The sequence below is a fragment of the Pelobates fuscus genome, chromosome 5 (genome assembly GCF_036172605.1).
Source record: "Pelobates fuscus isolate aPelFus1 chromosome 5, aPelFus1.pri, whole genome shotgun sequence".
Taxonomy (NCBI): domain Eukaryota; kingdom Metazoa; phylum Chordata; class Amphibia; order Anura; family Pelobatidae; genus Pelobates; species Pelobates fuscus.
This window is the reverse complement of record NC_086321.1, coordinates 212,266,944-212,289,899: the sequence shown is the minus strand read 5'-3', so window position 1 is coordinate 212,289,899 and position 22,956 is coordinate 212,266,944. Positions and strand designations below refer to the sequence as shown.

At 37.1% G+C, this 22,956-nt stretch overlaps 1 protein-coding gene across 8 annotated transcripts in view; it reads left to right on the top strand.

Annotated features, from left to right (window-relative positions):
* LOC134611297 (transducin-like enhancer protein 4) overlaps positions 1–22,956 on the top strand; it is a 107,856-nt gene that overhangs the window by 14,868 nt on the left and 70,032 nt on the right. For 6 of the 8 annotated variants that reach the window (XM_063455011.1, XM_063455010.1, XM_063455014.1 and 3 more), the window contains exons 5-6: positions 8,350–8,412; positions 14,477–14,551. In XM_063455011.1, coding sequence (XP_063311081.1) covers positions 8,350–8,412; positions 14,477–14,551 — 138 coding nt within the window. The remainder of the gene's footprint in view (positions 1–8,349; positions 8,413–14,476; positions 14,552–22,956) is intronic. The other 2 variants (XM_063455018.1, XM_063455017.1) reach the window with 1 other exon arrangement.

Sequence of the window (22,956 nt, the reverse complement as noted above, 5' to 3'; positions counted from 1 at the left end):
CTTTATTTGTTTCTTTTCATGTTGGAATGTGCTACTTTAGAGGAAGTGGCTACATTCACAGCTTTCATGTACAGTGCAAAGGTCCCCCTCCCCTTCATGGTTCCTTGTTATTGGTGACACTGAAAGGAGAGAAGGTATAAAGCTTTTCTCTTGCTGTGATTACTGCATTGCCAGAGGGACGTTCAGATGCCTTGCTTAGGTGGGGAATGCAAAAATCTAAATGTGACAGGTTCTGCGGGTTCCTGTTCTCTTGTATTAGATACTTCATTACACTGCAGGCAAATCTGATACTGAAGGAATTAATGGAGCATAATGTTATTTATTTAACCCTTTACCTGCAATGCCATTTTTCAATAGGACAAGAGGAAAGACCAGTTTTGCATATTCTATTTTTATTTACCGTATATATTTTGACATTTATGTCAAATTACTTTTCATAGTATATAATCACAATAAGATATAGGAAAACTCCTCTACCCCCCTCTCCCCAAAAGAAAGAGAAGCAATAAAATCCAATGGACTAAGCCATTCAGCATGTTTACAACTATCCACATTTTGGAGCAAGAGTAAGGAGGTTACATTTCTTATCTCGACAGCAGCAAAGGGAACAGATCTTCTCCAAAATGTTAAAACTGCTTGGTAGAAACCCAAGGAACTGCCCCTGAATACTACTGAAACATTAACCCCTTCAATAATCTATAGCGGTTATGGTGTTCAGAATATTACTCTTAACATTTTGAAATCCTGTTCTACTAGCTAGGTCTTAAAGTGAACCTGTAGTCTGTTATAAAATAAGCTTTCCATCACATGAAACTGGCGAGAACAAAGGAGTGTTATACTGCAGACCGACATCTGCGTAGTCCGGCTGTCCAGGAGGGAGGGGGAGTGGATTTTTATTCTTTTGCTAAAAGATTGCAAACAATCTATATGTCTGCTAGCAATTTCACTTGCACAATGTTTACATGAAATTTGCTGCATATTATATTTATGCAATAGAAAAATCGGAGTACAGGGGCCATTTAAGTTTCTCACCACTGGGATAAATGTTAAATCGCCAATTGCTAGTGGAGTGCATAAAGTTTTAGCTGTGTGAGTTTTAATGAAATAAAAAAAAACATATAGAACTCATGCATATTTTTAGGTGCAACATGTTTTTTGTTTTTATTTATTTTTTTTTCATTTTCATTCTCGCTTTTCCCTTTGAGTATCTGGTAAAAATTGTTATACTTCTTTCATACTTCACTATTCAGCTAAGTTGACTCTGTATTAGAAACTCTGGTTGTTCCCAACCTTGCTAATGCTTCTATAAGCTTCTCAATCATTCTTAAATAAACCCTACAGCATTGGAAATACAAATATGTATTCCTAACATTATAGTGCCTCAGTCATCATATAGGTGACTGGGTGTCTGCTGCAAGGTTTAAAAAGGTGAGTTTACTTACCTTTTTATCCCTCACAGCACTGGTCTCTGGCATGCCTCTCTGCCTGTTTTTAAAATCGTTTCTCTCTATGTGGGTCTTTGATTCTAGATTTGCTTTAGAGGAAATCTCAAATTATAATGGCAATGTGCTTGAATCACGTTTTGGCTCTGAGCCCAATTACCTTTAGGAAATGTTTTAAGAATATGGTGTGTGTTCTTAACATGTGTTGAGTGGGGTTTCATAAAGAGAGCCATGAGGAATGTCACTAGATTGGTTACTTTTACAGCATTATACAATATGTATTTTTGCTAGCCCTTACATTTAAGTACATTGAGATTTGGACTAGACAGTCAGTATCCCCACTTATTGAGAAAAAGTTGGAATCTGAGCAGAATTAACCATAAGCTAACCTAGGTAGCTGCCTAGGTCCCAAAGTTTAGACGAGCTCCAGAATCATGAATTTGCTTGGTCCCATTCACCATCCTTTTGTAAAGAATGAAGAGTCTACCCAAATCGGAAGCTGCCCAGGGCTCTGTGGGATATTAAACCTTCTTTGGTTGTAATGGTGCTTGGTAAGGTTGTTTATTTACTGTTTGCATTTTATTTGCATTCTCTTTATAAATAGATATTTACTATAGCTTTAGTGGTTTGACAATGTATATGCCTTAGAAGTAGTTGTGTGGTTAGAACAGCAACATGGAATTCAAGGCCCAGAGCAAGTGCCCCTTTCCAGAAAAGGCTTATGATGATGCTGATTTGCCAGTTTACTGTAGACTGCATTTGACACTGAACATGTGTCTAATTAAAGTGTCTTGTAGAATTTTAGTATATTTACTATAACATATAACAAAGTAGCCATTAGGCTTGTTTACAAGGATGGGTAGCCAAGACATTGTTGCATTTATCTTTTGTCACTGTCAAAATTAAGTTTATGAAACACAATTAAGAGATCTAAACAGTCAACAGAATGTCTCTTATTTTAAACTTAAAAGGATAATATTAATATCATAAATACCACAGCATGAGGTAGTAGTTTTTGCGCTTAAAGTGCCCTTTTAAAAATTTTTTACTTTTAATCCTTTTACTTTTTTTGACTACAATGTCTTATTTGCTTTTAAAATGTAACATAATCTTTATAAACAATTACTTAGAATATTTAAAGGGACATTATAGGCACCAGAACAACTACAGCTTATTGAATTTGTTCTGGTGAGTAGAATCATTACCTTCAGGCCTTTTGCTGCAAACACTGTTATTCAGAGAAAATGCAGTTACATTACTGCCTAGTGATAACTTCACTGGCCACTCCTGAGCTAGCTTTTAGAGATCCTTCCTGGGTCATGGCTGCCTAAAATGCATCCAAACATTCAGTGCTCCTCCCTCTGCATGCAGGCACTGAATTTTCCTCATAGAGATTCATTGATTCAATTAATCTCTATGAGGAGATGCTGATTGGCCAGGGCTGTGCTGGCTCTGCCCCTGATCTGCCTCTTTGTTAGTCTCAGCCAATCCTATGGGGAAGCATTGTGATTGGATCAGGCTACCACTTCTGCTGATGTCGGCAGGCAGTGGGCAGGTCTAAAGGAAACAGGGACATAGCATGCAGCTACAGACTTGTATTCAAGTAAGATATTTAGGAAGGCATGAGGGGAACAGGAGGGCTAGATGGTGGTTTTAACCCTATAGGGTCAGGAATACATGTTTGTGTTCCTGACCCTATAGTACTCCTTTAATCTTGAATAACTGACTCAATCTATTAAAGGAACGCTGTATTTCTGACACTATAGTGTCCAACAGTATTCCCCCCCTCCCCCCCCACCACCTGTGGCAACTAGAGATTTAAAAATCCTTTAAACATTCACCTTATTTTTGGAGGAGGTGGAGACACTGACTCAGTCTCCACCTCCTCCAACATCCCCATAGGAAAGCATTGAATCGTCTGGGGATTTAAAGACTATGGATGTCCTAATGCCCAGTGTGAGGACATCCAGCATCGTTTCACGTAGTTAGACTCTGTAAAAGAGAAGAAAGCAACTCTAGTAACAGTTTGGTAGAAAGGTGAAGTGGTCTGGGTGCCTATAGTGTCTCTTTAATCCATTCTGGCTAACTTGTACAACAAGTGTCAATATATACAACATTTTATGTGGTGTAGAAAATTTTTGAAATAAATCTGAAATAAGATTTACTTGCAATTAAGTGTTTTTTTTTTTTTTTACAATACAAAAAGAAACCCATTAAACTGTAACCGTATGGCTCCTTTCAACAAAAACTTGTAAGAATGTCTGCACTGCCTTTTTAATAGTAGGCCAATTTCCTTGGTGTGTCTGTCCTTCAACCATCTTATTTTTTCTGTGTATGTCAGGACTATATTTCAATGCATTTTGCTCTTTTGCCTCCTGGCTATCAGCGTGTTTGTTTAAGCAAATTGCTGACCTTGTGAAACATATTGTATTTTTATTGCATTTCTTCTGACATTGTGATAAATGTTGATTTTATTTAATTTTTAACTGAACTTTATGACTTGTAAATAACTGTTCATCTAAGCGTTGACAAAAGTAACTTGGCTTACGTGTATGGTTTACTTCTGCTTATCAACTTTATGGTATGTTAATATTGCGTGATTAAAGGTATATGCAATATTTTTTTTTTTTTCCTTGGACATTGATTGACTCAAAAGTAAACAGAGACAAAAGCACTTGAACACTCTTGGTTTAATCAGTTTGCTCAAGCACTCCAACAAGCTGTCAGATTAGAAAGTTTTAAGTTCAACCATTCTGCCCTTCAGCTTTTACTGGTGTTCGATCATTCATCTCCGACAAGGGGAAAGCAATATTGCTGACGTGTAGAAGTGCATCTGTAAATATACACCTACACAAAATGGCTTTACCAGTCGCAAAGTAAATGTTGTTAGCTAACCAACTGCTGAGCAATAGCAAGCATTTTTTTTAATGTTTTGTTATAATTGATTTGCCTAATGTTTAAGACTAGTTAGACCAAGTATAAAAAAAACAAAAACCTTACGACTCTAAATGAACACTTCAACGTTACTAATAGAAACCTGTATTCCCAACATGGTAGGGCCCCTGTCATTAGTTAAATACATGTCACTTTCATTCCTTATGAATAATAAAATAATTTTTCACTCTGCTTTTTCCAGTGCTGAGGCTCTCTCTGCATTTCCTTCTCTGTGTTGTTCTAATCCAATGCTCTCATAGAGTGGCATTGGGGACCAGATACATGTGCACAGCAAGTTTCCCCATAGGAAAGAATTGTATTCAGTTTTTTTATTCGGTTTTACTTGCTCAGTGCAAAAGAAGCTTCTCTATTGACAGTCAATATGACCGCCACTAGAAGTGGATTTAACCATGCAATGTAAACCTGTTGGAGGACCAATCTTGCAATCATTGTTTGTGGTAGTGTACTGGGATGTGCATGTTCTCAGGGAGTCATAACATCATCCTCAATATGCATATTACCCGATTAATCCAGTGGGATTCGAACCTCCCCTCCTTTTTCTTACCACCACCACCACTGTCCTCAACCTTTCATTGTGTTCTCGCTGTGTGAATTTGAAGTAACAGGAAAGGTTAGGCTGGTCAGATAATGAATCTAACAAAACATGGCTTATCGGCCAGATAAAGTGAAAGGTTCTGGAAAAAAAAATCAACACTCATCATTTATTAAAATAATTTTATGTAAATGTTATTATGGGTCAATTAGACGGTCCCAGCAGTCTGAGTAGTGCAAATGATGCCTGTTTATGAGAAAAGCAGTGTTTACACTGTTGCCTAATGCCACCTCTAGTGGCTACCACTCAGGCACCCATTAAAGGGATTTTAAGGGTTCGGTCTTGCAAAAATTGCAGGACCAACGTTCAGCAACTCCATGCTCTGCATGGAGAAGCTGAGCGCCACGCATAGATATTAATTGACTCCATGCATCCCTCAGATATTAATTTGTGCGGTGCTGCCATTTGCCACACCATAACATTTTAAAGCTGGGATATTCAAGTCAGCAAGACTTCAGTAGTATATTTAACCGCATAGCAATTTCTTTAACTTTGTTTATGTCATTAATAGACATCCCATTGAGCATTTTTAATATAAATATATATATATATATATATATATATATATATAATTTTATTCAACGCTGATCTGGTATATTGAGTGGGAGGGTGAGCACTAGTTTAACATTCGTGATATGTTTTTTTTGTTTTGTTTTGTTTTTTGTGGGCTATTGCTTAATCCTTTATACTGCAACTGTTAATATTCTTTGTGTGTATCATTATAAATATATTAAATTCTTTCTGAAGGGGGTAGTATTAAATATAAACTTTTTTTTTTTGTGGTCGAAATTTTTTGTTGTAAAGTAACAAACTGCATGTTCAAACAATAATGTAGCAGCTGTTGATATGCAAGGGTCTTAATGCATTGAGTAGTATTATAACATGTAGCGCGCCTAATAGCTTTCTGAAATCTGCAGCAGGATAAACAGGATCTTCATGAATGTATGTGTTCAGGGATGCATGACCCACATAACCTACAAATTTGATTGGAAGTTAGAGGGCTGGCATCGACTGATGGATAGCAGATTAGAATCCTGTGGTTAGCAGGCTAGAAATTTGTTGTCGAACAAGATTTATCAGATGCAATTAGAATTTCAAGTGTTAAGATTTATAACAAAAAAATATATATATCTATCTGAATCGCTCTACTCTCCTCATTTTTTTTTTCTTTTTTCCAGAATCTTTTATTTTCTTGTTTCTTTTACTTTTTATTATTATACAAAAGGGAAAGTATATGTAAATCTAATGAATAGTCTCCTCTCCCTAAAGCTGTCTGTTATTCATCAGAAGGCAGGTCGCAGTTCAGTGAGCAGAAGAAAAGATTTTAATAGAAGCTGTGCCAAGGGCTGTAATGCATCATTTTAGGGCCCTAATTACATTACAATGACAAATATCAATGGTGACAACAGCAATAACCTACATCCTTTAATGGCTGTGCTGGATAAAGAGTTTGGGCTCTGCGCCATTAGTTTTAGACTCGCTTTCAAAATATAGCCCATTAGGAACGTGTTTCCATAGTGTTGTTGGGCAGTAACTGAAGCCTGGTTGGAAAGACCTGTGAATGCCTCTCAAATGCATGGCCTCATGGGACTACAAAGGGAGATTTCATGATCCACGTGAGAGCTTTGTATCCTAGGCAACAAGAGACTATCACATGGGATGGGGGTTGGTTTGGGGTTAGTGCTCAGATTAATATTGAAATTGCAAATATTAGAGAAGAAAAAATAACCTAATTTCTCTCCCACCACAGCTAACCAGTACTTATTGGGGGCATTTTGAGATATATATATATATATATATATATATATATATATATATATATGTATATATATTATTTTATTTTATATATATATATATATATATATATATATATATATATTTTTTTTTTATATTTGAGAAAGGGAGGTTCTCCCGAAAGCTTGTCATTACAAAATTCTGTTAGTCTAATACAATTTGTATCTTGTAATACCTTTTTTTTTTTTTTTTTTTTTAATCGTGTGTGTGTATGTGTGTATATATATATATTACACATAGTTGTAATAAATGTTTAATCAATAGATACATGTTTACTTCTTCAAAAATCGTCAAATTTCTAGCGGTAGTTCTATTTTGCCTATATTTATAAAGTAGAAATACTTGTCAGATGTATGCAAATCGCCACCTGTTTGAAACAGTGTTGCTCTACTCTACTGTGAACTCTGGCATAAAGTTCTGTTTATCCATTTTGCTTAATTTCTAGTTAGTCGTTCCTGAGTAACTGTTCCGTTTCAGCTCTGGAATGAAGTTGGATATGGTAGTACAGATGACCTTTTTAGCAGTAATGGTTGTAAAAGGTTTACTCTCTAGGTAGAATGTTTGAACCAATGCACCTGTGTTGTTTTATGAGATAGCAGTTGCCTGTTTAGGCATTCTCTTCATTTAGCAGGTGGGCGGATGTTTTGTGACCATTCGCTGTGCAATTGCATTATTGCTCAAGCAGACTACCACACCATTTGCATCTGTAAGAAAAGTTTTATAATACATTTAAAATTCTGCATAAATGCTTGCTTTGTTCTTAAAATTGAGACTACTTGCACCGGCTAGTTTTGATCTAACAGACGCTGACTGTGGCTCATGGCTAAAATATTGGACTATTGACTTTGTATCTGTGGAACAGACATTCTCTCGTTAACTTGCAGAAACCATGTGAACTTTAATTTCTTTTGAAATGTGATCAAACGTATCGTCTCTTGAAATTGACTGTAATGTCTGGCTTATCGTGGTTGCATCCTTTCCTCTAATGTACTGCTGTGTTTATTTTGCCTTCAGTGACTTCTCAGGCACCAATCCTTCTGTGCAATCTACTAGCTACATGTAAGATAAGCTATACATACTTGAGCAGTTAACTCGTTAGATGGTGTCAAATGCCATACGGATGTGCGCATTAATGAGTCACTGTCAGGTTTCAAGGCTGATTTGGCAACCTCTGCAACCTTCAATGGTTCACTGATCGAGCTCTAAAGACGGAAAAGAAAAAAAAAATGCAAATTATGAATGGAAATTTGGCTGTTCCTTTCATCAGAACAAAAACTTTTCAGATCTAGACTTATTAACATACTGCCAAGATGAACAGTTTGGAGGAAAGCCACCCACCTACTGGAGATTTGTGGTTATTTTGCAGCTTAATGTCCCCCTATATTCCCTACTTAGGTGTTTATTTAAGACTGTGCAGTTGGTATGCATAATTCAGTATTTCAAATGTTAATACATTCTGACATATGAATGTTTTTTTTTTTTTTTTCTTCTGTTTTTTTTCCTCTGTGTATTGGGAATGTATTGCTTAAAATAAGACTAATTTCTTACTTGCCTTTCTCTCTGCAGGCTGAAATTGTCAAGAGACTAAATGCTATATGTGCACAGGTCATTCCTTTCTTGTCCCAAGAGGTAAGAACTTTGTTTGTAGCTGCCAAGTTAGTGTTTTGATTTGTTATGAGGGGTGTTTCTTTCTTTCTACCCCCTCCACTTCTGGCCCTCTTCTCTCTTGCTACCTGATCTCCAAGCACTTGCATTTCATTTTTTTTTTTCGTTCTTTGCTCGACTCATATCCACCGAGTGTCTTATTAAAATTCAGAAAATATAATGTAAATGCACTTATATTGTGGAAAATGTTGTAATGCTGTGAGCGTAATGCAGCTGTTTTCCTGTCATGTACGCTCACTGTTAGTCAGAATTATGACTGTTTGTCAGAAATGCTTCTAATAAAGTTGATAGAAAAATTGCCAGATTTGGCAGAGAAACATTCTCCTCTCTTGATAGGCATTAAACATTGGCAGAAGTGTGGTAAGGCATATCAAATGGATGTGCTTCTGAAAGTAAACAAAACCTGCAGCTTTTGGGGAATAATTTCTTTACAATAAGTGCAAGATTAAATAATGCTTTTTCTTGAAGCACCAATTTTCTTATAAAGAGCCCCTGCTGGTTGCGACTGGAGGTACAATATGAAGTACTGGGATACAGAGAATGCTTAGTAGGTCATGAAGTGAACAAGGTTTCCATGTAAATATGTGATAATTGGTTTAGCAGCATTTAGATTTCTTCTGATTGATTTTATATTTTTAATACCACAATTAAAAGTTGCGATGTGGGTATTTTATGCATATATAAACTGAATCACACATAATCTAAGTTCACTTATAAAATACAGCCATTTTATTTGATGAAATTGTATTTTGCCAACAAAAGGAATCCATGGAAATTTAGATTTGCATATAAAAAGTTATGGTTGTATTCATTTTTTTTTGTCCCCCACCCAGTTTATCTTGCACATGTAAGTTCATTTTACATTTACTTTTGCTTGCTTTTTGATAAATCTCCAATGGAGAAGCTTGGCAATATAATGATGTACAGATATGCTGAAATCAGGGGAAGTTCAGTTTAAGTTTACATTACTACACAATGAGATGAACCTGCATGCAATCTAGTATCTCTTCAAACATAATTAGGTAAAACATGCTGATTAGAATCTCTTGTCCATATGTGTAGAATGGCATGTGCAATTCCTTGAAGATGCCCATCTAGCAGTTAATGAGTTCACTTGCACAAAGACACCTTACCACACCAATACAGAGGGTTTTGAGTATTACAGACATGACATTTCATGGAGCCATACAAGACAAGGAAAAGACACTATGAAAGGATGCTAGCCAGTACATAGAAGATCGAGCCAGGGTTTTTTTTATTTTTACTGCTGGCTGGATCCTACAATCTTTCTTTCTCCCATTGCACAGTTGCTGATTATGCAGTTGTGAAACTGGTGCCTCGGTTCTCAATTACATGTAAATCCCAAGATACTTCTTATATTTATGTCCAATCATCAGAGAGCAGATATAGGGCCTCCCACCTTTCACACTTTGCTCCTGCATGTGCTACATAGTGAGAGAAAGTGAACAAGTTACTCACTTTGCTATATTAGAGTTTGGACGGACATATTGACGAGTAAAGATAATCAGTGAACATCTGCCCCTTCATTTGTATGTTGACATTTGGATATCTTTTGCACATACCATAATTACTTTTGCTCTGCTGCCCTGGTACTAGGAAGTAACATGGGACCAGATACAACTGGTTTGTGAATACACTTTGAAGTCTAACAGTGGATAGTCACTCTACTCCTTTCAATTAAAGGACCACTATAGTGCCAGAAAAACAAATTCATTTTCCTGGCACTATATAGTCTTTCGGTCCCTGCCCCCCTCCTCCCCCCTTCAGGGCCCCCCTCCCATTGGGCTGAAGGAGTTCAAACCCCTTCAGCCACATACCTTAATCCGGGCTCCCTCTGCGCTGGTGACCTCTCCTCCCCATCTGACGTCAGCTCCCGAGTGCAACCGAATGCGCATGCGCGGCCAGAGCCGCGCGCGCATTCAAACTGCCCATAGGAAAGCATTACTCAATGCTTTCTTATGGATGTTATGCATGCTCAATGCGATATTCGCATTGAGCGTCACGGAAGCGCCTCTAGCGGCTGTCAGGAAGACAGCCACTAAAGGCTGGATTAACCCTGCAATGTAAGCATAGCAGTTTCTCTAAAACTGTAGGATGGTTTATGTTTACAGCTGTAGCGCTAAAACCTGGGGGAACTGTCACCCAGACCACTTCATTGAGCTGCAATGGTCTTGGTGACTATAGTAGTTCTTTAAATAGAACCAGATGTACTTATAAATATTACTAAATAATTCAAATAGTGCTCATAAAAAAACAACTTACAAACACAAACTAAACAATGCAGCACCTGAACTTCAAAATAAATGGACACTTTTATAAATTAACCTTGTTACACCTTGTGGCTGTCAGTCAGACAGCCGGTCATGCTATTTCCTGGTTGTTTAGCTCAGTGGAGCTAAACTCAAGAGGCAGGTAATTGCTCGGAGCACCTGCCTTGCAAAGACTTCTCATTGAGTTGTACTGGAAAGTCTGTGATAAGACAGCAACTGAAGGTCTGGGCTGGGGAACAAGAGAAGACATTGCAAAGGCTTCGGGTAAGACATCTGCAGTCTTTGACTTTTTTTTTTTTTTTAGGGAAGTGAAGTGTCCCTGTTAACAAGCTTTATTAAATATATGGAAGACTAGCAGTGATGTTTGATTATCACTGTTGCAGCAACAGCGTGATCATTTTATTAAGTTGAGCAGTCTTATGTGCAGGGAAGATAGCCTTCTATAGGGATTTTAGTTGGGTTCAATGATTCTGTATTTGTTTTCTTCTTCTTCAGATAGCCTTCTGTTTTGTCTTTTTAAATATATAAATATATATATATATATATATATATATATATATATATATATATATATATATATATATATATATATATATATATATATATATATACGGAAAATAACTACTCATGTTGCTGAATGACTTTACTTAAGTGGCACCAGTGCTTTGAACAGGCCATTACTTTCTATAGATCTATCCATACCATTTACTTTTGCCACATTCTTTTTAAAAACAGTTAGTGCAGCTTCCCCATCTAGCAGATTTACCTTCTACTCCTGGCAACAAAATTGGTCTATATAGTCCAATAGTGAGGGAATGTGGTCAACCTGGTCTGTGTACAATTCTCGTGCTTGTGTGGAATTCTTTGTAGCATTATGGGAAAGTTAGCTGCAGCCAGAAGCAGAAGTAGATGGGCTAAATGGACCAGGCAGTAAAAGATTCATGGCTGCTGATTATCATCACTTAGTATAAGTGTAGCTGTGAATGAATTTAAAATCTGAGTTGCTTGAACTACATGTAGGATGGTTTAGTTGATCACTCAAATTGTTGTTTAAAAGATTATTTCCTGCATTGATAAGAATAAGGGGTTTCACAGTTTTTTCTGCTGACAATAGATGCATCCTGTTTTGATGCCTATGGTTGACGTGTGATCATCTTTATGTGCTCGTAATCGTTTGATTCATGTATACCGAAAATGTGCTGTAAATTTATTGCCGAGTCTTTTTTTTTTTTTTTTTTTGATTTTTCTATCATTGTCTCTTAGTGTGAGTAGGGGTGTTAACAAAGGATGTTATTCTAATAATTTATTAACATTGATGCCTTGTTCCCTAAGAAGGTATGTGCATTCTTTGTATTGCCTCTTGATTATTAAGTAGCCCAATTACAGTAGAACATATCATTAGAACATATGTTATGACTGGGTTTTTTTTTTGGGTGAAATAGCTGTTCCTCAGAAGGCGTCTCTGCAGACAGCCGAGATACAGGAAGTGGGTTTAGAGAAGGGCGGTGTAGATAAGTAGCGCAGACCACCAGAGACAGTAGACCAAGGTGTGAGATGTGATGTGATATTTTCCACATATCGTGAGAGGCCATTGTGGCACAGCTCTAAAGTGGGTTTTTTTTGTTTGTTTTTTAACTTGCATACGTGTATGCGTGTGTTATATTGTAAGTCTTCACATTTACTCTATTCCAAGAATAATGGTTTTATAATTTGGCTGTCTTTACATATTCTTCAATAAAATATTTTGTTTATATGTACAGAGTTATTGTGTACAGCTGGCTTTTGCCCAAACAAAAAACCTTTCCGAGATGCAAACCTAAAAAAAACAACAAAGATCAAATTAAATGTTTATAACATAATGCATCCACTTTACTACCAAGCAAGTTACGTTTCCATGTCCCCATGAATGGATATTTTTTTCCTTTTCCCCAATTATAGTCTTTCAGTTTTGAGGCTGTATTGATACACGCTAGACTGTGTGCATCTCTATACTGGCACACTGTGTAAATAATTGACTGAGTTTTCACAGGAAAGTACTTCTTCTACAGAGTAGGTTTTCCTAGAGCAGCATTTGATTGGTGGAGTGGGGAGATTTGCAGCGCATGCACCCTAACTTCCCAATGCAAGAGAAGCATTAGTTTGGCTACAGAATCATTTGATTGGCAGATATCAATCTCAATGTTCTCAGCCAGTGAGGTGGAATGGGGGATTATTTCTTCAATTATTATATTAAATTCAAATTTAACACAATTGAGGCTAAAATAGCCAAACTCCGAGTGTAACTGAGTTGTTGAGTTTCCTATAGTTTATTTTAGCCTCACATTTTCTATTTAGATTTCAGTTTGCTAGAATCCTGTGCCTAGGTAATTAAATTCCACAAAATAAAAGTGAGGGGGGGATGGCAGGCAATTAAACCATTGACTCTCCTTCCCCGCTGATCTGTGGTAAACCAATTTTAGCTGTGCCATTTCATGAGGTCACAGGAGAAATTAGCCGTGCAAGGATATGTACTCTCTGCATAGTTTATCCCACAGCAGTGTTTATGTATAGACACCAGTAGTCCCAGAAGCAGGCAAATGTTTACTTTTTCTTTTGAGTTGTAGAGGAAGAAAAATGAAGTTAATGCTGATAAAAATCCTTTTAATTATTTCCTTGCAAGGCATCCGTCCCCCATTTACTCCCCCCCCCAAATCTTAAACTTTGAAATCCATGTAACTTTTAAATCCAAGTCTCTCTGTTTAGTTTTTGTTGTGAAGTGGGATTTCTGGAAATCAAACACTGGAAAGTTAAAGTGCTTTGGATGAACGCTGCTGAACTGTTTCCAGCTGCTGTTGGATTACTGGTCATATCGTGATTAAGCTGAAAGTGATGGGATTTATAGCCCAACGATAACTGGCACAATATACCAAACTACCATGGTCCTGTTTTGAAGCTGGTAGGGGCTCCATATAGGAATGTCAGATGTGCTTGAATAAATGACACAAAACCGAATCAGCTGAAAATTGAGTTCGTAGTTTTTTCAAAATGTGTTATTTTGGCCTAAAGGTGTCTGGGGTCATTCACTTTACTGATCCCCAAATGTGCACTTTTAAAGAAAGTGATGGTTGGTAGTGCCTTGGTGATGTTATTGGGTATGCTCCTTTTTTCTTTTTTTTTTTTTTTTTTTACTCCTTCTCCAAGACCGAAAACCCACCCAAACAAAGTGGTTAAAGATTACTCCAAGCATCAGAGCCTGCTGTAGTGTTTATGACCGGAATACCCTGGCGCGGTTCACAGTAATGGGGCAAATCACTTTACAACAGTTTGGCCTTTAACCTGGGTCCCACGCTGATTTCTTGGACTCTTCTTTAGCCTGTAATGACTCTGGAAGTTGATCCCACTCGTCATCATTAGGCTAATGCATTTCTGTGCTTAGGAATATGCACAGAACTAACATTACCCAGCCTGTAATGCTAGTCAAACCTCAGGCTCAGAAGCGTTAAACTTAGTATATACAGTATTTCATTGCAAAATGCTGTACATACAGATTCCAAGCACCGTGACTGCTTCAAATCACTGAAGTGATCATGTAGCTTGGGGTAATGATTTAATAACTGGTAAGCCAAGCCTAAATTGTGAATTGGTGACCATTTATTTATCTTTCATTTGATAACCACATGAGATCTTTACTGCTTCAGAGAAGATAAGTTTGATCTTATTTTTTATTTTTAATCTCTTTTATTGTTTTTCATTTTTAGCACCAACAGCAAGTTGTACAGGCTGTGGAACGTGCCAAACAAGTGACAATGGCAGAATTGAATGCAATCATTGGGGTATGTTTTCTTTCTTTTCTAGAAACTATATTGGTGGAAGTGTGTGTGTGTGTGTGTGTGTGTGTTTGTGTGGGATTTATTTATCCATTTGTTTGTGACCAACAACTAACTTCCTAATCAATTTAGAAATTTAAAGAGAAGTGTCAAAAGGACAGATATAACAATGTACCTGTTGAACAAGTAGTCCGTTACAATTGTGACCTCAGTGGATGTTTTGTAACCTGAATTGGGACCTGGCACTAGAAATTGCTAAATCCACATGATCAAAGGTGATAAAAAAAAATGTCACCAAGTTCTCATGACATCTATCCTTATATGTTGAATAAATGTTGTAAGTTGTGTTTTTTTTTGTTTTTTTTTTTGTCAGGCTGAAATAAAATGGCATGTAAACCACCAAATTTGATTAGTTTTGTGGTTTAATAACCTCTTGTGCAATGAGTCGTTCTATGACTTGCATTAAACAGACAACCAGCCAGTACTTCTTACTCAACACTTCTTTAATTAGATGTTGGTACAAAATACATTAAATAGCGGTAACCTGGCACAATGTGTTTCTCTGTAGCTAAGTTTGGTAATCACGCATGTGGAGATCTGTAGTGATATCCAAGAGTGTTTTATCTTTTTGATACTTTTGGATGTGTGCACTCACACTGGAATTGTAGGTGCATGTATGAGTGTCGTCACCCATAATTTGCTTTAATTAGTTATTTGTGTTTTTATGTTTGACCTCCAACACTTTGCCAAGCACTACACATTTTATGTTCTTTATGGGGAAAAAAATCTGCAGTGCTATCTTTGTAAAATCCTAATATATTTTTGATAAAGAGCAAACCCAAATGCCCATGAAGAATGATTCTTCTCCACCTTCCCCCATTCGATACTATAGTAGACCAAATTAGTTACCGTAGTTAAAACTTTTCTTCCATATAAAGTATGCAGATTGTGAAAGTCTCAGGTGTATACTGTTAATCTAGGAATCAGACTTGTTAAGAGTGTTCAGATAGTTTAGTTTACTAGCTCTATCTAAGACACTGTAAAAAAAACAACCTTGTTGAAGATCTGCATCCAGGGTTTATTTGCTAAACTTGGATTTGAGCAAAAGAGCATATATTTAAAAATAAAAATAATAATGTAACCAGGATATAACGGCAGGGCTAAATCCCATGCCATTAGCCAGGCTTCAAAGCTACTCACCCCTGTAAGCCTGGAGGGTACATGGGACCCTAACCATAGATTATATATTTTTTGTTTTTGTTTTTCTGTTTGTAATTATATTTGCCAATTCTCAACAATTCCAAGTATAGGGATTAATTAAAACCCATTAAAGAGCCTATTCTTACCCTTTTCCTATCCCTATAGGTTTGGTTTGCTGCTTCGGTCACACTTTCTAACCACTGCAACTCCAGGAATGTGTGCATTCCATTGCACTGTGACTGATTTGTTACAGAAATAAACTCCACACCAAAAACAACAAAGTGATCTGTGGCTCAGCCCTGCACACCAGTTGATTAGTGTGTTCAATCACTGTAACAACTGCATCCTGTGTAACTAACTTAAGGAGTGACATCACTGCATGACAAAGGCTGCTATCTTCTCACACCAACTTAAATAAAACCAGACAAACACTAATGGGCTGATTCTGTGCCTCTCCCACATTCCCCCCACTTACTCTTTCCTTGATCTGAGAGAGAGAGCTCAAGAGAAGGGGGGGAAAGTAAACGATCCCATATGTTAGCACTACAAACAGCAGCTGTATTAACATGTTCTGTCAGACTGTGGATCTGGCCAGTCATTCTGTTTACACTGACAATGCAAAAGAGAAACATTGAAGTATTGTCTGTTTCATATCACAAGGTAGAGGTGGGAAAGTGTGAGGTTTACTAACACATTACTCACATCTCTAATTATACAGCTGGTGCAGGCCGCAGACTTATTATAATGAAGGTACTACAACTGTACTTTTCATATTTGTCTCCTCCCCGATGCTTTTTCTTTTGTGTATAGATTACACATAAAAGTCTTTTCCTCTCTTATTCAGTGTATCAAACACACTTTGAAATGCTAATTATTCCATTTACTTTCATTAAAATTCAAATTGCCGAGTGAAGATGTGGATAAGGGTCGCCGAATAATCAATCTGAAGTGAAGATATTGCTTCAATTATGCCTCTGTCTTTTAACAAGGAAATCAGCACTCTGTGATCCTTTCTGACGGAGCTAGAGCGCAATGTTCTGATTGTGGCCTGCGTTTAATGGGCTATTTCTTATTCTGTTTTGTGCCCCTTTGACCGCAGGAGAATAGTGGTAGTCAATTAAGGGTTATAAATGGAGAAAGAGTAACCTTTTATTTTCTGTGAAGATCCCCAATAAAAGACAAATCTGAGTAAGCTGTGTGCAGCAATGCAGAGCATTTGCTGCAAGCCTTCTGACTGCACGGATGCGTTTTGAAAAGGCACATAGTGTCTTTTTTTAGACTGCTTGATTTATATTTTTCTTCTTCTAGATTTATTTATGAACGTGATGTTCAGTATTGCTAGATAATTGTGTGGACACAAAGAACAGAGAACTCTGTCCATGAGCACTATCTAAAATTTACAGCACACTTCAGTAAAGTGTTCTAAAGATGGCTCGGGAGCTTGCAATCTAGTGTTTAGAATAGGACGTTGTGACAAGATGTTGAAGTGGAATTTGAAGTTGCTCACCAGAAAGCTTTAGAGTTATTTGCCAATACTATTTAGTTTTTGACGTAACCATGGAAGGTTTTAGGCACCTGGAGAGACCTGCTAAATAGTAGACTCTCAACAGCACTGAATGTGGGGGAGGAGTGGAATCATCTGCTGGAGAGACAGAGTTCAGGGGAGCAGCTCTGAAGACTTTTTTTTTTTTTTTTTTTTTTGAATCCGGAAATTTCTTGTGAGGTTTAATTTTGCTTTGTTGGCATATGTGGCCTGGTCATTATTAACATTCTCTTTTTGAGCTGAATGACAATTGAGGTCTCTGTATCTTATAGTGCTGCACCTGCCACAGGTCTATCCATTCATTGCTGAGGAAAATGTTTTTTGTAGTGTTTTTATTTTTTTAAAGCTGGTGAATATAAAATAGTAGCCACCACTTCATCAGAAAGACTTGACACTAGTTTAATAGTCTTATCTCCTCCATGGTCAAACCTTGCTTCTTTAGGTTAAAAATGTGAAATGGTCTGGGCATTCCCCTTTTATACACTCAGTCAGGCATCATGCCGTGGAAAGATGAGCATATTGAGTATGTATTTACACTCATTGCTATGCACTTTTGTCTCTTCTTCTTGAGCCTGCTATTGGAACAGATTGTATGTTCTGCACTGCTGATTCTTATACTGTAGAACCTAAACAACAATTTGTTTGCAGATGCTGAACAGGGTAAAAGAAAATAACATGAGGTGTGTTTTTATTTATTTATTTATTTATTTATTTATTTTAGTAGAGGGTTTGTGAAATAAAAAAAAAATGTACATTAGCTAGGGACATTTTTTTTTCTTCTTCTTTTTCTTTAGAAACCAAAACAACTCTTAAAGCTGTTACTTCACATATGCCACTCAGTATTGCAGTAGAATCAGGAGCTCGATGATGCCACCACACTCCTCCCCCAACCCGAATATCCTATCCCCACAGTTTGGGCACTAAATGTATTAAACCAGTGTCCAATCTTTTAGCACTTAGCGTTATTCCCTTTCACTTGCTCCTTTTATTGTATGGATATTGCTGCCATGATTTTCAAGCGTCTCCATACTTGTAAAAACATAACCTTTTATTTTAAAAATGAAGTCATTGTTGCCCTGTAGAGGCTTTCTCGTAGCTTTCTAAGATGGGACCTGTTCTCTAGGCTCAATCATTATCAAAACCATTGCACCAAAAACAGAGAATATAAAAGAACAGATAATATAAGAAGAAAAAATTTGCAAAAGCTCAGAGAAATGGCAATAGCTTGGCCTTTGGTTAGTCCCTGCTCGGGTCTCAAATGTTTTGCACACTTGTTCCATTACAGAGAAAACCTATACCTTTTACATATCTGACTGAGTTCACCCATAGGAGAACTCTAGGTCTAAAATGCTGGCATGTTACCTCTGCATTAGCAGTACCGCAAACCCAGATGATCACTTCACCTTTTTTGGGTTACGTCAATGAGGTGTATCCGATACGTCGTCAAAAAAATGACTAAAAAGAAACAGAAGTGTTGTCAATTTGCTTCTATCTAGACTAATTATTCAATTCATGTATTTTCATAAAAGAACATACTCGCAACAGTTGTGAGGTGATTTATGGGAGAGTTCTTCCACTGTGAACCATGGGAAGGTTTGGATGAAAATCCAGAATGAGAATCAATTCAGTTAACTACATCTGATTTAATAGATAAGCGAATGTGATCTTCTAAGCTGTCCTGTTAATTATGTAGCATTCTGCATTATAATGTTATCTGTATTCTGGTTAAATTTCAGCTATTTGGATTGTAAATATAGCATTCTGGACATGTGATTGTCTCCTTGTGAATGTTTCATTATGATTTGCCCTTATCTCATGTTCTTATCTTGTTATTAATGCCCTGTGTTTACAGAGATGGGGGAACAAACAAAGAAAGAGAACTTAATTTTAACAGTTACATCTTTGTTTGCATAGTGCTTGGCTTCGTCATTCTTTCATAAGCTGCGGAACAAACAGTAGTCTGACTTCACCCATAAGTTACAGGGTGTGCAGAAACAGACGAATATTTATTTATTTTGCTAATGTAACATCTACATGGTGTTATTTAAAAGAAGACACACAGAAAAATGGATCTGGTTGCATACCTATAGTAAAAATCTGTACCCACTGCAGATAATAATGAATAACGCACACAAAGTGTGTGTGTGTGTGTGTGTGTGAGAGAGCGCAATATGTGTATATAATATCTCATTACTGACTGAGATGATTCTGAGCAAAGATTTCCTGCACTTGCACTTCTATGCACAAAGGGGTGTGGCATGAAGCACACTGAAGCTGGTCAAAAGGCAGACAAGCAGCGAGGACCAGGTAACATGGGGCCCTGTGTAATGCGCGCTGACAGGCAATGGTAGATGAAACCAGGTGCGCTCTAACTCAGATCAATTTATAGTTTTTTCAAAAGTGCCAGTTTCTCATAGAAACTGGCTTTGCAAATGGACAGTCCACACAATTCTCTCTGATGGAGAACGTGCAGCAAGCAGGCCATACACTACTACATGACTGTATGTCTACTCCCTTTCTTCTCTTTTGTGTCAGGCAGGTACCTGTGTAGGAGCAGCGTTATGCTACACTACTGTCACCTATTAGGGAATGGCTAATGTCACAGATTCACGTGATTTTGAAAGGTTTATTCGCTATCGTGATAAATTGCACAACGTAATGGCTACATCTAAAGACTATCACAAGTCAAAATCAGGACTTGTTTAGACCAGGAAAAGATATTTACTTAAGAGAATTATTTCAGGCTTAAGTAGCCAAACAAAATTCTTAATAAAAATATAGGGAAAATTCCTGTCTGTATGAGGGCAGAGAAAAAGACTGGTGTGTGAAAGGAGGAGGGTCCCTTTATACACTTGGTCTCATTTGAGTTATAAGCATCATAAGTGATGCTGCCATGATTAGCCAGGACAAAGGAATTAATAATAATAATAATATTAGTCTGTTTTCAGTTAAGCTATTTTGGCCTTCATTTGTAAATTCACTTTTAATTTGCAATGTGTTATGCTTTAGTAATTCATCCTGTCAATGCTAACTATTTGAAAATTGACCTTTTCATGGAATCTGATTTCTTCATTTAAATTTTTTTAATTTATTTTTATTTTATAAGCTGGCATTCTTTGTAATATCCAATACACTTTGTTCTTACGTTTTATAGCGACATATGTTTCCTTTTTAAAATAACTCTCAAGCCATTAACCGTGCTAATAACAATAATTTCATAAGACCTAATTATTTTTTTCCCTTTTGTAATCAGTGCCGTTTCCAAGCATTTTATTTTTCTTCATCTGCCATTGTCTGAAAAGCTCAGGGAGTCTTTCCAAACATTAACCATAGCAGCCATTTGTCATTTTTCTTTACATTTCCGAATCTTAAACCCCTGCTTGAGCAAATGTCTCAATAAGTGAAAGTACACATAAATGTTAAGGCTGCAGAAATAAAGGCTTAAATCATGCTTCTTCCTTCCTAACCTGAACTAGTGATGCTGCTCATTAGTTCCAGAAATGCACTTGAAATATCAGTAGCTTTAGTTGAAGTTAATAGGGATGAATGGCACATGAGTCGTATGTGGCATCGCTTCTGTTTCTAAATGTGTGCATGCATGCGCCTTGTGATGCTAGTCTTGACAGTAGTTCTCATGACTGGTTAAGCAAAAGGAGTTCTGCAAGACTGCACTAGTGGCATGGAGCAAGAGGAGGTGCTCTGCTGACAAGCTAATTATTATACCATGTAGCAAGTTTTCAAGCATTTCTTTGAGATCCAATTAAAGACGTAAAAAAAAAAGTGGTTCCAAAAGAAGAGTTTTATGACAATAACTATAGATTATTTTTTTCTTCGTTTTTTTATGTCGTGCCTTTTTCATAGCACAAAATGATTTTTTGTGTGTATGCATACATAGGAGAATTTAAGCTATAATATCAACCTTAATCCATTGTGACAACTCTGGGGACCTTATGAAGTTCACTAGATAGTGCTATATCTTTGAATATATCATTTGTGCCTTTAGAACTGCCTATGTTGTCAGAGAAATTGATTACCATAGTCATTTCCAAAGCTGGTTAATTTACAAATAACAGTCATATTGTTGGTTTATACTTGCTGCAAACCAACCTTAAGACCCTGCATTGTACAACACTATCGAATTTGCTTGCGCCATATAACGAATAAAAAGAATAATAAAGAGAAGGAAAGTAGCCAAAAGCCACAAAAAAAGGGGGGAAAAAGAAATCCATTCTTAGAGATAAATGTTTTAAAGACTGAGCCAGTGTTTTGTAAAATGTAACTCTTAACACTTTGTATAAAATATTTTTATTAAAGGGACACTATAAGAACAAAAACAACTTTAGCTAAATGAAGCAGTTTGGGTGTATAGATCATGCCTCTGAAGTCTTACTGCTCAATGATCTGCCATTTAGGAGTTAAATCACTTTTGTTTCTGTTTATGCAGCCCTAGCCACACCTCCCTGGTTGACTCACACTTTACAGTGGTGTTTAGGAAGGCTGTGAAAGTTTCATGAGCCACTAGGGTTATATAAACTAAGTAATTCAAAGGGACATTCCACGCACCAAAATAACTTAATCTGGTGATTTAACCCCAAGGATGCCTCCAGATGCGATCTCCACTCCACCCTAGGCGGCATCCGGCTTCTGAAATTTCACTTACAGCATGCACGGAGTGCCACCGGGCAAGGGAGCCACTGATTGGCTGAGAACAGTAAGTTGACACTTCCAGCCAATCAGTGACTCCTCATTTACAAAACTGGCTTGGTGTTTACAATGCTATACTGTGTTTATTCCCTAGGCCCCTCCTTTATAAGTAGGTTAAAATATAATAAACTTATCTGGGATAACGAGATGGACAAAGTTTTCTGCACATACAGAGTAATCTACACTTTTTTGTGATATTTCAAGTAAAAACTCTGGACATTCAGACTCCTATCACCATGACCACTTTTAGCCCAAGAACGCCGTAACTGCTTTCTACCCCTGGAGGTCCACAGTACTTACCTCCGTCGCGATCCTCTTCGGGAGGACAGCCCAGGCAGCCCTTCCACGGCAAATGTGGCCCCCTATAGCTGGCTGTGGATCTGACAGAAGGGGGACTGTCTGGACTGTCCCCCTGCTGGTGGGAAGTATGAAAAAAAAAATATATTTTTAAACATGCTTAAATAAATTAAAGGATCACTATAGGGTCAGAAACACAAACATGTATTCCTGACCCTATAGTGTTAAAACCACCATCTAGCCCCTCTGGGCCCCTCATGCCTCCATAAATATAGCAAAATCTTACTGTATTCAAACCTGAAGCTGTAACTCTGCATGCTGTTTACCTCAGAAAAACAAGCAGTCTGCTGACATCAGCTGTTTTACTCAGGAGACTTTGCTGAACACAAATATTAGTGTTTCAAAATGATAAATTGTATTACAACGATGATATTTTCAGTAAAAGTGAAGTTTTTTTGCATTTTACATACACGAACTGCACTTTTACCTATGATATTGTTGTAATATGTTTTGAAACATTTTAAGTTTGTATTCAGTGAAATCTCTCAAGTATAACAGTACCCCCCAAGTACAGGTTTCATGGTGTTTGGAAAGTTAGAGAGTCAAATATAAGGCTTGCCTTTCATTTTTTTTCACATTGACATTTTCCAGTTTGGAAATGTTGCCT